General features: G+C 35.6%; 1 protein-coding gene across 1 annotated transcript in view; it reads right to left on the bottom strand.

Annotated features, from left to right (window-relative positions):
- Nucleotides 1-18,157, bottom strand: part of LOC149546993 (putative protein phosphatase 2C 52) — a 36,659-nt gene extending 18,502 nt beyond the window's left edge. Inside the window, exons 1-4 of the mRNA XM_089791461.1 lie at nucleotides 17,463-18,157; nucleotides 13,683-14,042; nucleotides 13,137-13,254; nucleotides 12,755-12,978 (exon numbers count right to left, since the gene is read on the bottom strand). Of these exons, the coding sequence (XP_089647587.1) occupies nucleotides 12,755-12,978; nucleotides 13,137-13,254; nucleotides 13,683-14,042; nucleotides 17,463-17,696 (936 nt within the window). The 5' untranslated portion in view covers nucleotides 17,697-18,157. The remainder of the gene's footprint in view (nucleotides 1-12,754; nucleotides 12,979-13,136; nucleotides 13,255-13,682; nucleotides 14,043-17,462) is intronic.
- Nucleotides 18,158-18,607: the final 450 nt, after the last annotated feature.

The raw sequence follows: 18,607 nt of genomic DNA, 5'->3' as shown, positions 1-18,607 counted from the left end.
AACATTTTAGTGAGTGCATAAAAAATGTAGTATATGGACTACTAGTCAATCGTTGGGTTTTGATAAAAGCTTGTCTAACAAATTAAAAACTAGTTGTGCATCATTTTTTTCAATGCAACAATCCTTTAGTCGTGCTTTAAGTTACATTTGCTTTAGTTACATAGCCTTGGATAGTCTTAATATTCTTAGCATCTAAGCTTATGAGATCATTGTTCAACTTGTAGCCCTTGACCCCATCAACCTTTCCATACAACTTAGCAAGTGTTCCCTAAGCCTCCTTAATTGCCTTGCACTTATCAACATGAAGATGAGATCGTCTAAAGTATACTTTCTCAATGTTTTAAAAGCCATTGCATTTTTGGTGAACAACAATGCCACAACCCTATATTTGTGCTTTAAGTTACATAGTCTTGGATAGTGTTAACGTCCTTATCATCTAAGCTTATGAGATCATTGTCTAACTTGTAGCCCTTGACCCCATCAACCTTTCCATACAACTTAGCAAATGTTCCTTGAGCCTCCTTAATTGTCTTGCACTTATCAATATGAAAAATGAGATCATCTAAGTATACTTTCTCAATGTTTCAAAAGCCATTGCATTTTTAGTGAGCCATTCTACTTGAGCATTTGGATCAACTAGTACTTCAATAATTCCATCAATGTAATGAGTTCATCTTTTACAATTTAATTACTCCAAGAACTTATTTCCACAATGCATAATTATTTGGACAATTGAAAATGTAAAGAGCACCAAAGAGAAAGAGACTTGGCATTGTTTTGCAACACCCTATTTGGCAACTATTTATCTTTGCTTATTCTTCTTCATGTCCCCAAGTAGCAAAATATTTAATAATTCCACTATGAATACTCTAACAACCATGCAACACATTTGACAAGTAATCATCAACCTTGTTAGCATTGCATTTGCATAGACATGGCACCCGCATATTGAGGTCCATCTATCTTGTGTCGATGTCACGGTTCACCCCCAATATGATGTTGATATCTTTCTTGTCGCTATATGCAAGTCTAACAAAGAATTTATTTCTTTCTCCACTGTCAGACAACCCCAAATGTCTTATAATTTCACATGTAGACTTGCCCTAATTGCCTCTGCATGACTTTTAGCATTATGCTTGCCCAAAGCCATTTGAAATGGCTTATGGGCACCTTTTCCTCATTGAAATTATATTGTGAATGCCAGTACATGAAGATATGCATGGACATACCTTCTTTGAATTGGAGCAAGTCCTTTGACTTTCTGACTCAACCAAATTGCTACTTATTATTGCCTTAAGCCTTTCACAATAAAAAATGCTATAATAGCCTTTATTTGATCTACATGGAATAATAACCATGACTGTACCATTGTTTTGAAATTGACACCAGCCATTTTCCTTGATATAACTGACATGTATAGTTGGTCTTACACTTCTACTCTCATTTTGTTTCTCTCATTCTAAATGATTTTCCTAATTTGAGTGGGGATGTTTTCCTCATTTCTCCAACATTTAAGCCTATCGGTTTCCAGGCCCAATGTCGCCTAAGCATCAATAGCGTTGTTCGCTTCTCTATATACATGCCTAATCTAAAAAAGTTCAAGGCCAAGGATGTGCATATAGATATCATGAAGGATAGCTATCGAAGACCGACAACAATTGGTTGAACCTCAAAAAACATTTCTTATGAATTTGGTATTCCCTTCAATGTTTAGGGCTTTAATGCCAATTGACAAGGCAAATTTAACCCCGAACAACAGAGTCATGCCTTTAGCTAGATTGTTGGTAAGATCATCAAGATTACCAACAAAGGCCAAGGATTGGTTCTTATGATTCCACTTGCAATAGCTTTTGGTCCCGTAGTAGAGCCATCAAAGTTGAGCTTAAACCATCTCCTATTGGGGGGGTGCCCACTTTGTCCCTTTCCTTGCTATCCTCTTAGAGTTATCAAACATGGCATAATTCTATGGGAGATCCCAATTTTTAGCAACTCCATTTTCATAATTAATCAAGGGGAAATGGCTAAAGCCCTGAAAGATGGCTACATTATCCAAAAGCAACTTATAGAATGGATTACAAACTGAATCTACAGAATTTTCAGATTCTCTGAAGATTTTGTTGTTTCTCTTCTTCCATATGCACAATGCCATATGAAGACGGATTTGTTTCCTTAATTGTTTGATCTAGGGGTTCCTACAATGCCCTCTCCCTTCTATGAAAAATATTTGGGGTATATTATTCATCACCCAAGTGATTTCCAATTTGCTAAGTATTGTGCTCCATAATTCCCAAATGAATTCACATTGAGTGAAAATATGGGCAACAAACTTTTCTTCTTGCTCACACACAATGCATCAATTTGGGAGTTAGAAACCCTTTTTTGATTAAAATGTGTTGAGTATCTTATTGTGAATTATGGGCTTAACTTTGGGAACAAGATGTGGGTTCCATACTCCCAAGGCCGATGAAGGGGGGTTAGTCTTTTTGAGGAGCATGAAGTGCATAAATTTAATAGAGAAGTTTCTAATCAAATCCATACTCCAAAAACATTTGTCCTCTTTGTTAGAAAGAGGAATCTTAACTTTGTTCAGTGCCTCCTGCAAAACTTTGGCCTTTCCCAATAAATTTGGACAAGTTTTCACATCAGGTTGAGATGTCCTTCCATGACCTCCTAGGTGTGATGAAATCACAAACCCAGGTGTCGAAGTGAGCATCAACAATATTAATTAGAGTACTAAAATTGGTAATAATACCTAAAGGTTCTCACCAATACAAACAACATCCCAAAGCTAATAGACTTGCCATCACCAACTTGCCTCTTAAGCCCCTTTTTAATTAGTTTTCTACTTTTCGCAGTGTTCTCCAAATTTTGGACTTTGAAGGTTAGGAGTCATTGAAGAGCATTTTGCTAAGCTTTTTAGAGTCTAGATTTTTGGGACACGTTTTTGCAATATTTATCCTTATTATCTATCAACTTCCATCTTGATTTTGTGATTATTGCCTTGATCATTATGGTTGTTGAGTCCAAATAATGGTTTATTTTTGCTGAGGTGTCTCGTATATTTGTTGTTATTGTAGGATTTAGGACACGATTATTGATACTTTCTATGTTATTTTTTTCTAAACCTATGAACTATGTGTTGGAACGTGAAGTAATCAAACGGGGTTGAGTCATCATAGATGCTTATAGTTTGTACGAGTCTACTTACTATGAATAGTAAGTCATTTGGTGATTTACCAAAAATAGTGATTTTGACACCCCCACAAGTTAGGTGAGTTGGTCTGAGGTTTTGGGTAGTTTACCATGGTCTTGGGTTTGACTTCCTGGCTCGTCATTACCCCATCAAAGACACTTAAGGGGAGTTTTGGTTATCCCGTTGGCCGAAGGGATTAGTCTTGCCTCAAGCTTGCCCCATAAAGGGAATCTGTTGGGCTTGAATCGTGGGGATACCCTCCAAGAACAAAAAAAATATTGATTTTGACAAGTGTTGTACACATAATTGTTTGTAATAAGGACTTTGCAACCCGATTGTTGTATGCAACTCGAACTCATGATTGTTCATATGTTTTGAACATTGTTGTAACTATGAAAGTTCCTAAGAAACAATTTTTAGAGATACTTGCCCATGGTTTTTTACAAGTATATTTTTACTGGATTTTTCCATGTAAATTTATGTTATGCATTTTGCCCTTCTCTAGAATTTTCTACACTTAATTTCTTTACGCCATGGGCATGAACTTATTGTTGAATTTGCATTCTTGTTTACCAAAGGCAATGGTTTGCCCTCCCAACCATAAACAATCCACAACTATCTCCCTCAAGCACTGCATCTGTTTCATAATCGAATCATATATTTTCCATTTTTCTATATTCAACAAAGGATGATTAATCTTCTTTTATACCAATCAAATTTGAATCCCAAAGGGACGCACCCTTCAAAAGTTTGTGCCCCCAATATAATATATTAATTATTATATTATAAATTATAATAATCATTATAACTGCAACATTTATGTTAACTATGTCGTTGACATGAAGGAATCCGACCATAGTTACAATAAAATTAATACTCCCTCTTGGGTTGGGATGAATCCTTTAGGATAACCTCAAAGTTATAATGTCCATCATGGCTACTCCCATGAATTGAAAAGCAAATGAGTAAAATGCTCATCACATATTCATTCAACGTGATATTATCATGATGTTCACCATGGCTATTCCTAGAGGGTGAATAAGCACAATCATGGAATTTCTTCCATGACATCCATCATACGTACTCGTAGAGAGTAGCTTCATCAATCCTACTTGGAAAGGGTTGAGAAGAGTTTACACCTCAAACTTCTCCCAAAGAAGATTCCATTACCACCTTGCCTACTCGTAAAGGGTGCTTCCATCGTACCCTACTTGCTAAGGGTGGACAATGAATGCTAGCACCTCAAACTTCTTGGAGAGAAGAATACATTACCACCTTGCCTACTCACAAAGGGTGGTTCCACCATACCTACTCGCAAAGAGTGGACAATGAGGGCATGCACCTCAAACTTATCCCAACGAAGAATTCATAACCACCATGCCTACCTGTAAAGGGTGAAAGATATATCTCAATGTATCATTGATGTTGAGTATCCCTCTCAGCTAGAGCTTCATTCTCCACAATCCCACACTTATCTCGAAAAAATGCACAAACTTCACTTTGGCAAGAGGCTTGGTGAGAATATCAACCATTTGATCATTAGTGCTAATGTACTTCAACTAATAAGCATTCCTTTGCACCACATTTCCAATGTAGTGATGAAATACCAAGTATCCATCTATCAAGAATCCCTAGGTGTTTGCATAAAGGTTATTTAGCCTATACATATAGGACCCCATGAATAATTAGTCCTCTGCTACAATTTCTTGATCACTTGAGAAGCCATCTTGACATGATCTAGTCCCTCAGGATCAATATGACCAAGATCCTCAAAAATCAAATGAAGCAGATCCTCTAGCTGCTCCCTCTGAAGCTCAAGTTTTGACCTCTTTGCTTGTTGATTTGTAGAAGAAACGTGTGTTTCTTTCACCTTTTAGTTATTGTATTTGTGACCTATATTTCCAATATATTTCTTCTCTATTGAGGATTGTTTTACATCTACTTTGTAGATCTTCCTCCTCTCTATATGTCTCTGTCAAGTCACCTACCAATGCCATTCTATCCTAGATTTCCTTGAAGCTAAGCTCAATGTCTATCTTGCCATTTGACATTCCTTCTTATAAAGTCCAACTTTTGGGTAATTTTGAACATTATAGTACCCTCCTGTGTGGATGTATTCCACCAAGTCTCCACACACTTCTTTAAATTAGGATGTGAAGTCCACATAATTTTATATCTAGATAAGAAAAGGGTTGTGGTTAGAAATTGTCCTTGGGAGATCCTTAGAGATATGTTGGTACTCATATTCCAATACACATAAATTATAACCCTGTCCAATCTAACTTGAATGAGACATCCATTTTTTTGTTATTCAACAAGGTGAAAGCATTACAGTACCCTCCCTTGTGGGTGTATTCCTCCAAGTCTCCACACACTTCTTGACATTACGATGTGAAGTCCACATAATTTTGTATTTAAATAAGCAAAGGGTTGTAGTTAGAAATTGTCCTTGGGAGATCCTTAGTGATCTGTTGGTACCCATATTGCAATTCACATAAATTATAACCCTGTCCAATCTAACTTGAATGAGACATCCATTTTTTGTTATTCAACTAAGTGAAGGCATGACTAGCAAGGTCAATATCAAGAAGAGCAGTAACATTCATGAAGCTAGCTAAATCAGACATGTTAGTGTATTCATTTGTGCCACCCTTTATTTTAAGAGGGGAAGAATGGAGTATTAAAATTTCCCTACCTTTTGCCTACTAGAATGGGAATTTGGGGCATACAAATTGACCAAGGTCCAAGTCTTGGCACCAAAGTCAAGGTTGACGATTAAGTAATTTGTTTTTGAAGCCATTATTCTACCTTTAATCCTACTAGGGTCCTACATAGTGACAATTCCTCTACAGGCTCCACTAGCATCACAAATAACATAATCACTATCAAACTACATATTGTTGGCTATGCCATTAAAAGTGTAAGCCTGCATAAGCAAAATATTTATTTTATTGTCTTCGATGCAACCCTTCAAATCATGTTGCTTATGAAGGTTATTCTGACCTATATTCCACGAAAGGATTTTCATTCCTTGTTCATGTTGATTATCTCAGGGGCAATTCATTCATCCCTATCAGAGCCTCTAGCAAATTCCTTATGGTTTGAAGATTCATCAAATAGCGACCTCTCTCCCTAATACGGGTCCCTTCCGTCATGCTCCTTGTTTTCGTCACTTGTATTATTTTCTCATCCCTATTGTGTAACCAATTGGCCTCCATGGTGTTGAGGGTCCCCATAGCACCACCATTATGCTAGGTTGGTTTGCAAACAAAACCTTTGTCACAAGCATCTGCAACAAGAAGATGGATAGTCTTAGGCACATCCCCATTACCCGTAATGTTTCTTTTGTAGTTCTACCATCTCTCATTATTGGGTCACCATTCCAAGTTTAGGTGTATATTTGTTTGTGGTCCTAGACTATAAGAATCTTGCATTAGGATGTCCAAGTTCCTTGAAGACAAAGGTCATCTTCTATTAGAATCTAGCATCAAGATGTTTAGGTTCCTTAAAGGCGCATGATATCTGATTTTTTGTTCTAAAGATCAAGGAGCTGGTGAGTCCAGATCCTCGTGTCCAAGATAGGGTTGTGGTTCTTCCAACTCCTTGATACCCACTTCAAAATGTTTTGCACTAGGAAAATAGTCCAAGACTTGAGAAAGTTCCTCCTTTTTGCCATCAGTTCTCATCATTCTTCATCCCATGAGATCTAAAGACAAAAGAACCAAGGTCTTCCATCATGATGCCCAAATTGTATAAAGCCAATGGATGTGTTCTTTTCAACTCTGACGTGGATTCTAAAACCTCAGATCTAGGATTGGAACTCTATATTTTTGGGTTTCCAACCAACTTCTTGGTAAGTCCCCCACTAATGGGTTGTATTTGATTATAACATTTTTGGCAATATATTGTGGTGTTTTCAAAAATAAGAGCTAAGGTGATTTTACCAAGATTTAACTGAAAAACAATAAAGTTGAGGAGAATTTTGTTAACCACAACTTTAACAAAAAATAGGCAAAAATTAATTTGGATTTTATTTTCGACACCCCATTCATTGATATGTATTGACCAAAGGTATCTTCAATCCATTGAAGATATGTTTGTCCCATAGCTCCAAGGGTAGCCCAAACAAACAAACCTAGGCATGGATTGCTTTGTTTAAGTCTGCCTCTAGGTCAAAATTTGGTTTCCATTTGCACATGGATAGATAGTGTCTGCCAAATGCTCATTTGCCAACAAGATTCTCCCGTAGATCCTCTAAGGTGAACTGGAAGAGAAAAAGTCCTCTAAGTAAAGCACTTGGGGTTGCACTACCCCCTTAACTTCCATTATTTGGCCACCCATTTTTGAACCACTTTTATGGAGGACCCGAAGGGAGAAAAAATTTCCCACCAGGGCTCCATCCTAAGAAGCGACCACACTATTGACCAGAGAATCTAGGAGTGTAACTTCCTCTCCAAAGCACTTAATGTTTGGGTCAAGCACTACTCTAGTTGATACATCCTCCAGCAATGGACTATCAACAATGTGATAAGAGACCTACCCATTGTCAACCATAATCACCACGAACAAGCAATAGAGCAAAATGTTCTATCTTTTTTAGTAAAATATTAATGACAATATTACTAGAGAGAATCAAGAACAAGAAGTGGCATTCTAGAATTATAAATTACAATATGCTAAATGTAAAAGTTAAATGTTTGATCTACAAGATTGAATGCATGCTATCATATATTTATAAATGGTACTCTATGTAACCTATGATCAATTTATCAAAGAATATTAATAGTACAATAATATGGAAGAATGTAAGAGAAAGAAATGTCTTTTCTAGACAAAATAGGCATGTAACAAATTTTCTTGGCCCAAACACAACATTTTCATGTGGCTCATAGTTCAAAGTCACCATCCTACTTTGGATAATTTGTGTAAGCGAGGCTTCCTTGGTCCTACTCTTTGGTTGAGTTTTGGGCCCATTGGGATAAGCGTCCAATAAACACTTATTTTCTTCAGGTTGCTTGGTTTCCTGGATCGACTTTCACAATCTAGAATATTTGGTTGGAGAGGAATTGTAGGATTTTTCGTGATGCAAAGATGGTTGTTCAATACTTGTAGTGGAAAACTATACATCCCCTTTATGAGATTGTCTTGGAAAAGTGCGACTTTGTTGGAGGTGTGGATTGTGGAGATGTTGACATCTGCAATCTGTTTAACCTTCCTCTTCACAGAGATGCTCCTTCTCTTAGGATGAGGAGTGGCAAGCAGGTCATGAGGAATTGATGTAGACATCCTTTGCAAGAGATAAATGAAGAGGGTCGGTGGATCAACACTCAAGTAGTTCCAAAAATTCACACTAGTGGCTTTTCTTGGGGGAATCCTAGTCATGTTGGTATTAGTGGAGTGGGGCACGATACTGTGGGGCATTTTAATTGATTTCTTCCATTTATAAGGGCACTCGTACGAATAGTTACATGGAGGCTCTTGCTATTTTGCATGTTGTGGAGTGATGTCGTATTCTAAGTTGGAAAAGGATTATTTGTGAGTTTGATTCTCAAGTGGTTAACTATATTAAATGAGCATTGGTTAGATGATGTTAATTGGCACCTAGCTTTGGTTATTAGACAAATTCTCAGGTTGTGTGGCTCTTTGGAATTTGTTACTTTTACTCACAATTCTAAGGAGCGAAATGCAATAACAGATTGTCTAGCCAAATGAGCTTCTAATCAAATGCAAAGTTAGAATGTTGTGGATAAGGGACAATTGTCTTTGGAATTGTCTTAATTATCAGTTAGTGGAAAAAGATAAAGTTGTCTAGTGCTCTCTTCTTTGCTAGATAGTTGGTTGTTCTTTCTTTGTATTTCTCTTTGTTTTGAATAATACTTTCGCCCTCTTCTAGCTTTATCCCAAGTCTATTGTGTTTTGGAAATGCTACATAATAGTTAGAACAAAGTTTATTAGCATTGAACTACAAAATTGGAGTTAAGAGCTCTTTAATATGTCTACATTTTCTACAAGGGGAATTGAATCCATTGGTGAAGATGACATGTCAAAAAAAGTATCACTATCATGTACCACAACTTGATCAAGATTATTGATACTACTAAATCAATAAGGATTCATAATTTAAGCAAAACCCTTTTCAACTCAAATAAGTTTCCTTAAAATGACCATGTAAATTTACAAGAAACTATTCACTTCACAACACTCCAAAATATTCTGAATGCAATGACTTGAATGATAATGGAAGAAAATAAGTGTTAAGGAAACACGCTTTTCATGGCAGCGAAAGTACAACAATAACAAACAATGGATACTAAACCTTGAGGCATTAGTATGCCCAACAAGGGCATTTCCTCTATAAATGTTACAAAGGGGTCCTTGAGTTTTATGTCACCACACCCACAAAGAAAATGAACAATGCTAGTTCCTCAGGGCTCCAACACTTGAATAGGGAAATACTGATGTTGAAGCCTATATTGGACAGCCATTAAGGAGTAGGAATTTGAGCCTGGTGTTGACACTGACCATGGAATTTGTGTGGCCTCTTGGGTTAGAAATTTTGGGGCACCGGCTACGGTGCAACTTATTTGCACTGAGCCTGCCATGCCGTATTTTGCTGGCTGACTCCGTTTTGACACAGCTACCGTAAATTTTAACCAAAAGTTTTAAAAAATTATATAATAAAAATGAGATGCAGCATCTTAGTAGAATAATTTTGGCAAGGAAAAAATTCACTCTTAAATAATTTTTTTAATAGAATTTTGTTATATGACATTAATAAATATTATAATATCATTTTTTCATTATAGAATTTTGTTATATAATATTAAAAAATATTATAATGTTTTTTATTGCAAAAAGAAAATGTTATAAGTACTTTCATAAAGAAAATTATAAATTATTTTTTGCACTAAAAAACATTATAATATTTTTTAATATTATATAAAAAAATTCTATAATGAAAAAACGATATTATAATATTTATTAATGTTATATAACAAAATTCTATTAAAAAAATTATTTAAGAGTGATTTTTTTCCTTGCCAAAATTATTCTTCTAAGATGTTGCATCTCATTTTTATTATATATTTTTAAAACTTTTGGTTAAAAGTTACGGCAGCTGTGTCATAACGGAGTCAGCTGCAAGCAAAATACAACAAAATACGACATTTAAATACGGCATGGCAGGCTTGGAGCCGGTGCCCAATGTGACAAGGTGATGAGTTAAATTGAGCTGGCATATGGTGGGGATTTCATTGGCCAAACCTCTGACATGGTCAATTTGGTGGACCCCCATTTTCTTCAAGTCATGAAAGGGTGTTGCGATCTTATGGTATATGGTTGTTGTAAGGTCATAGGTGCAACTACAGAGGTCTTCTGAGAGTATGAAGACAAAGGTTTGTCATATCATCGCGTTGATTGTAAGATCGTAAAAAAACTTTAAAGGGAGCCTGATGTTACAATAAACTGGTGATTGTAAGATCATAAAGAATATTAAGAGTGTCCCCGGCCATAAGATAGGTTGATGATCAAATGATCGTAGAACTTCAAGTTGACCACGATAATTTAAATTCTAAACATATATATTTTAAAGTTGGATATAACTTTAAGATTTAATTTTGTTTTTATAATTTAATAATTGCTTTTAATATTTTATATTATAAAATATTTATAACAAATTCTTAATGAGAATTTTAAAATAATATGATATGATATGTATAACTAAGGAAAACAATATTTATTAGCATGATTTGTATTATTAGAAAATAATTAAAATCACACATTTAAATTATGTGAGATTTTGTAAGTTTACAAAATATTTAACTATATAAGGAAAAAAATAACTATGATAAAGTTATATATTTTATTATTTTATTGTTTGAATTTTATTTTGTTGGAAATGAAAAAATTATAAAATATAAATAAAGTGAAAAATTTACCAATCTAATATTTAATTTATTTAAAATAGATATTAACATTAATTTTTTAGAAAGATTTTTAAATATTAGATAAAAATAATTTATTGAGAAATAAAAGTTACATAAATAAATTTAAACTAAAATTAACAAATTAGTTTTTTCATATCACTTTAATCTATTTTTACAACTAAATAAATTTTTACATATCAATTTAACTATTCAATAAAATATGATATTATCAATATTTTATAATTTTCTTTATGAAAGTAGATCTATATTTTTTGCATTAAAAACATTATAATATTTTTTAATATTATATAACAAAATTCTATAATGAAAAAACGATATTATAATATTTATTAATGTTATATAACAAAATTCTATTAAAAAAATTATTTAAGAGTGAATTTTTTCTTTGCCAAAATTATTCTTCTAAGATGTTGCATCTCATTTTTATTATATATTTTTAAAACTTTTGGTTAAAAGCTACGGCAGCTGTGTCATCACGGAGTCAGCTGCAAGCAAAATACGGCATGGCAGGCTCGGTGCAAATAAGTTGCACCGTAGCCGGTGCCAAATTTTGGTGGTATCTAAAACTTTTAATGTTATTTATGAATCCAAATATAATACATAAAAATCTCCAACTGGATAGCAAGCAAAGGATTACCTTTCAAGGTTTTGAAGGGCATTATCAAGATAACTCAATCTTTTCCTCTATAGCAGATTTTTTTTCCTATTTAGTAAAGCCTGTCACTTCAATGGTATGAAGGAATGCTAGAAAGTGGAAATATATATCATTTGATTTAAGCCTGTCCTTGAGCAATCATGGAATTGGGCAGCATCCACATTCAAGCATATGCTCAAATTATGAGGAAAGATCACTAATTGAGTAGCACGATTATTTTTCACTTATGTCATATAATGCCATGACATCAAAAGAAAGCAGGATTTTGTTGCATGCAAAGATGGCTGTAATCAGGTCATTTCCTCCATCATCAAACATGAGTTAGTACTTGCTATCTTGGAAGAATAGGTCTGCATAATTTTTCCCTACAGGTAAGACATCACACTCGACCTAAGGCTAATAAAGTTACAAATGTTTGAGAGTTTTTTTTAAATTTTTTATGATGAAACTCTCAACTTTGCAAAGTCAACAAGTGTAAAATCCTCCAAAGTGAAGACATTTGTGGAGAATCTAGTGCACTTTTAAGATATTTGCATCATAGGATAGTCTAGGGAAAAGGATGCTTAAAGCTGAAATTGAGGATCTGTTCACATGCATCGCTAGTAGTAAGAGATGGAATTCATTACTATCAAAAGAAACAGTAAGCATGCGACAAATAGGGACTCAAATTAATGGAATATAGGGATAGAGACAATTTTAAAGTTGTAAACATGTGAAATCAGAACTATTTACAAAGAAAACCATGAGTTATGAACTGTAAAGCAATCCACAATGAATGTAGGCATACCATGATTGTTTAGAGAAAAGAATGAACCATCAATAAGGTAGAAATCAAACTAAAGTGCCTAGCTCCTACATCCAACAAACTATCCTTCTAAATTATGATAGTGCGAACATAATGCATATCTGACAGTGAAAAGACGAAGAAAGATTGCACACAGTTCTATCCATATAACTTACCCCATCCGAAGCAAGCACAACAAATTGGTCCCTCTCTGTGAGCAGCCTATAAGAAACTTCAGGAATGGCAATCACACCATATTCTTTCAAACAGAAATCACCAAATGCCCTTGCCATTGCTAAACCTGGGGCATCATCATATGGTAACCATACTCTGTGCACTTCAGGTTCGTCTTGCAAAGCAAACACCCGGCCCCTACATTGTTTGATTCGTTCTGCTTCCCCTGCCAATGCATGCAATTCCAGAGTTTTATTTCTCAGTAAGAAATCAAATCTTAGAGGCTGCAAACAAAAAAAACACATACGGATGAAAACTCTATTGCAGTTCTTCACACATTGCACTCCTTATACCAGCAACAGGATTTGGGTTTTAAAGACCTACTTGGCAAGTTAGGCTTCAGATCAACAGTCAGTTGAGTAGCAACAATAGAATCATCAGCTGCTTTTGTTCCAAGAACAGCACGAGAATCTCCAATGTTCCCAATAAAGAGGTATTGTCCCTGAGATCCGAAACAAATAACAATGCTCAAAAAAATGAACAGTAAAATAGATGCACTAAACACTAACCACATTACTGAAATTATTCAGCACTAATGAACGACTGTCTTACAAACATTAAATCTTCACTAATAAGGAATATTTATTTCAGATATGTTTTAATCTATCTCCAGATTACACTTCCAAGTGAAATTCACTTATAAGCCTGCATCTATAACTGTATTTGTTTGTTGATCAATGCATCAGTTGCCATAAAATGTGATAGCTTGGAGTATTCAGAAAGTAAACACTCAGTAGAGTTTCATATCATAAAGAAACTTCTATACCTTATTACATTTTGAACAGAACAAAGTAGTAAGTTCCAGTAGCAGAGAACCTCTACATCCATAGCCAGTGACTTTTAGTTTTACATGAACTAAAAATGCATTACCTGCTTAATAACAGAAACAGCAGTGCTTCCACTGCAAAAGCAGTCTACAGTTGAATTAGACCTCAATTCTTTGTCCATTACTTTATATGCTTTCAGATATGTTTCTTTCCAAGCAGAAAAAAGTGTTGATTCTTTTTGTGAATTAATCTCTCCATCCACATCATCAGGAGCATTTTTTGCCTTCTTTCTGTTATTGTATCTATCCGAACCATTATTTTCATTTGCTTTATCCTTGAAAGATTGCCAAGAGGATTGCAGCTTCATTGGCAGTGAATCCCTAACCCTACGAGCAACAAGATGACCATAAGGACCATGGCCATCAAAGATCCCACAGAAGATGGTATTATCTGAAAGAAAATCCTGTGGAGGACAAAAGGAAAATCAAAATATCAATAGCCTAGTTCAGAATGGAAACAAAACAAATAAATGCGAATCTCTCAAATACATGAAAATTCAGAAAGCATTTTTTGAACTTCGAACCAAGTTGTTTAGAGTCCAGACAACACAGCTGAAGACAGTTGAAGTACATAAAATGCATTATTTCAATCAAGGAAGATATAAATTATTGTTGTGGGTATCTACTCTGAGTTGATTATTGCATGTTTGTCTGCAAAAATTATGAGGTATGATATCGTAACTGCCTTTGCCACCATTTCTGATATGGGGCTTAAAATGACTTTCCAAGAGCTCTTTGTAAGAGACTTGCTAATTGATGAAACCAGCATATGTACGATTCATAAATTCAGAACTAAATCAGAGATGAGAATCATTTTTAAAATATTGGAAAATTACTTTTTAATAGATTTATAACACAAACTAGGACGCTCGTACTATGTGAGAAGGAACTTGCCGATTGTCACGCTTGTGTAAATATCATACCTATGGCAGGGGTTACCATAAAGGAGGTTAAAATTATGAATGCTTTGCCCCAGATTCTGTTCAGTTTAGAAAACTGTAGAAAAACAATATCATTGCCTTCAAGCATAGAGCTGTGACTGTTTAGGAAGGCAATTACTGAGGGTTACGGTGGGCTGAATGCTTTTATCATTGACTTGAGAGATTTTAGGAAACAGCAGTGTAACACTGGCACTCGGGTACATCAGGATGCTGGGACAAGGGGGCAAAGGACCTCAATTTTGGTACGGCAGGAGAACAATGGTGGGTGGGGTATATAGAACTTGAAATGCTTGTTATGGAATGAAATTTCATTATAACATACCAAATCGAAATACTTGAACATAGCAAAATTGCAACACAAACCAGAACCATTGAACAATCAACTTAGTAGCATAGTACATACCCAATGGGCCAATAGTAACATTCAAAAATCAAAATGCAAATAAAGCTTCAAGTACCCATCCCAGCGGCGACGAGGTTGCAAAATGGTGGAGCTACTCGGTCACTCCAAGAACCCCATGCGAGGACGTCCTGGGGATGGGTACTTTGAGATCTGAGGGGGCAGTGCAAGTCCCCGCTTTTCACTAGAAAAACCATCAGAAAATTGATAGCAGCATTGACTTGAGAAATTTTAGGGGGAAAAACACTGAATTGTAGATTTGTCCCACTTAAATGAAAATTATTATTTCTGCTTGGAATTTCAGCTCATCTGTCATTTCACCAGAAAATTTAATTTGAGGTGTTAAGGTATACTTAGAAAATGTTGTAGCTGGTCAAAAACCTGCTATACCATAAGACTATTTCCCCCACCCCACCCCAAATAAAAACTTGACATTTTCTTTCTAGCATACTTAAGAACTGGCACCATCCGTGGCATAAGCAGGTGATTAGCCATTTTGGGTTTTGAGCATATGCATCACGAGACAACTAAACAAACCATGATATTTCCGACAGTTGTAATTAGTTATTAATGTCGTATTAGGAATTGACTGTGTGATCACTACTTAATCCTGATAGGGGTTATAAAACAGCTGCATGGATTGGATGGGCATGTACATGGAGACTAACTTCCAGCCTCTTATTACAATGTAATTTGACATTGGAGCTTTTAAAATAAAAGTAACCCAGTAACCATGAACCCAAATTTATTAAGGAACTAGACCATTCGTTACTTTAGGCAGAAATGTGATCTGCAATTGATCTCATGACAATTAGAGTATAAAGTCATTTGTGCATTTAACCTTAAGATTGCGTGTTCCCCTCAAGTAGTCATTAAGCATTCATCTACCTTCAGTTCTCTCCCTAAAGATGCTCCAGTTCATAATCTGAAACCACAAACAATAGGATACTTTAAACAGGCCTCTCTAAAGGTGATCAAACTCTTAACTATATAGTATAAGTCCCAATGAATACGATAGTGAAGAGAAAGTTCCCTATTGATAGTAAAGGTTCATAAATTATCTGCTTAGAAATTTACCGCAGAACAACATCAACACAAAAACACAACAACAATAAGCAACCCCAATTCACAATATACATTTATCAATAAATGCTCTCAAAAATTGGACTTTTTCCAAAAACTGATTAACATCCACGATAACCACAAATTCCAATCTACAAGATGGATACTAAATAGGAAAACCCCTCTTGATGGTAAAAACGCACAAATGACCTTAATGGAAATTTATTTAGGACCAACATCAACAAATGTATCACATCAATAATGAGACTGAAAATCCAATTCATGATATGCATTCATCAGCCAAATGCTACAAATCAATTGTTATTTCTCCAAAAACTAATTTAAAGCTCATGTAAAAGGTCATCAAGCTCATAACTGGAAATCGCAATCACTAGGATACTGCAGATTAAGTTCCCTGCTGATAGTAAGAGTGGACAAATGACTTAACCCTAGTACAAGTATCAACAAGAATCACCAACAGTTAGGGCTGAAAGCCCAATTCATATAATGAACTCATCTGCCAGATCCTTAACTCGGTTGGCATTTTCCAAATATTAGTTCACACCCATATGAAAGTCAGGCGATCTCATAATCAGAATTCCCAAATCTCAATCAGCAAGATGATAAAGTGAAAGAGCTTAATTGATTATAACAGTTCATAAATAATCTTTTGGAAATTGATCTTAGAGCTAACATAAAAAAAGCAACACACCAACAACATAGACAGAAACGTCAATTCAAGATAAGTATTCATCCCCGAATTCTCCTAAAAAATTCGACCTTTCCCGCAATCTAAATCATTCCCATATCATTTCAGACATGTCAAGGATAAACTTGCTGATAAACATCATTCCCAGTGCTTTCATGAGTCATTCAACCAATGCAAAAGGTGTCTCTCGTATAAAACCCAAATCCCATTTCCCTGCGTACCCAGCAGTCCAGGTACACTGCAATATTATGAGAGTGAACATCAGGTTGTACAGGTAATCCAAATGCTGGTCAGACGAATTCCCTGATACTCGTAGAAAACACATGGATGCATAAACATGATAAATAGTGTCTGGGGGCAAATCGACAATTAGATTCAGGCGGGGCACTATATTGCGAGTGGATTTAAGCTGCATTGATGAAAAAACCTAAGATGATCCAGTAGTCTATCATTCTAATCCCCAATTCCTTGCAAATTCTCCCTCCAAAATTGAAGACACGCGGATGCATAAGCATGTTAATTGTTACCTATAGGCGAATTTATGATTAGGAGGGGCACTAGATAGCGACTGGATTTGAGCTGCATCGACGAAAAAACCTAAGATGATACAGTAGTCTTATCATTCTAGCCCCCAATTCCCTGAAAGAATTCTCCCTCCAAAATTGAAAATAGAAGATTTGAAAGAACAAAAGAAATCCGAAAAGCAACCCACCTCCCAAACCACCATGGCATCCTGGTTAACGCCCTTCCGCCCTTGCTGAGTGAAAACACAAGCAACCTTGCTGGCTCCATTAGAAAACATCCTCTTTGAAAAATCTCGATCCTCGTCATCTGCAGGATAATAATTCAGAGCCTCCAGATGCCTCTTCCTCCATCTCAGCTTAGGCATACAGGAAGAGTCTCGCTCCTCGTCAACCCTCCTATTCACTGATGCACAGGATCCCATTCTCAACCTCCCAAAAAGAAAGAAGAGAAAATCCCCAAATCCAAACTTTTCCAATCAAAATACCCAGCTCATAACACCATCATAATTCAATCCACCATACCAAGGAACCACAGAAAGATTCTACTTCACTCATCAGTTATCTACTTTCCCAGATCCAGATAAATTAAAACGACCCATAATTCATTCAATCACTCCACTCTTCAAAAGCATTCAAACTTGGGGGACATGGACAAGGCTGCTGCCTGTATAGTATACATTTTCTATACCACCGTAGGCTGTAAAATTAACAACTTTCAAAGAAATATCTGTACAAGACCAAAACAGTGTAATCAGAACTCGATTCATGATAGCTTCTGTTGCCTTTTCTCTTTTCTTCCTTTTTAACCTTCAACAGAAAAATATGCTGCAAGTTATTTATATTCCTTTTCTCTGTTACAATCGTTATACAGGCGATACGAATCAAAAAATTTAAAACGACCCACATGATCGACCTCCTAGAAATTCAAATTCAATTGCAGTGGGTCCCATCAATGGCAGGTCTATCCGACGTGGCCATTTTTGTCGCTCTCAGTCTGCATTGACACCGAACAATGGGACCCACCATTTTCCCGCGATTGGTTATCAGTAAAGTGTATTATATGCTGACACGTGTTATCACTATGATTCAGGCATTATATTTTAGCTTTTAATGCCCTACGGACAGTTTTTCTTTCTCCTTTTCGAAATACTTTGACTTTTCTTGTGAGTTGTTTAATTGGAGTGGGGATGGCTTCCCACTTTGTTCGTGCTTTTTGATGAACTGAAAATCAATTTCTCGTGGGCTGGGACCCATTGCAATATTGAGCATGTGAATTTGCCTTTAGAAATCTACTCATGGAGAAGACACCATTAATGAAGTTTTAACTTTGTCT

This window comes from Cupressus sempervirens, chromosome 7, assembly GCF_028749045.1.
Source record: "Cupressus sempervirens isolate cs-2001-9-10 chromosome 7, ASM2874904v1, whole genome shotgun sequence".
Taxonomy (NCBI): Eukaryota; Viridiplantae; Streptophyta; class Pinopsida; order Cupressales; family Cupressaceae; genus Cupressus; species Cupressus sempervirens.
Note: the sequence above shows the minus strand (reverse complement) of the source record. Positions and strands in the feature narration are given on the sequence as shown.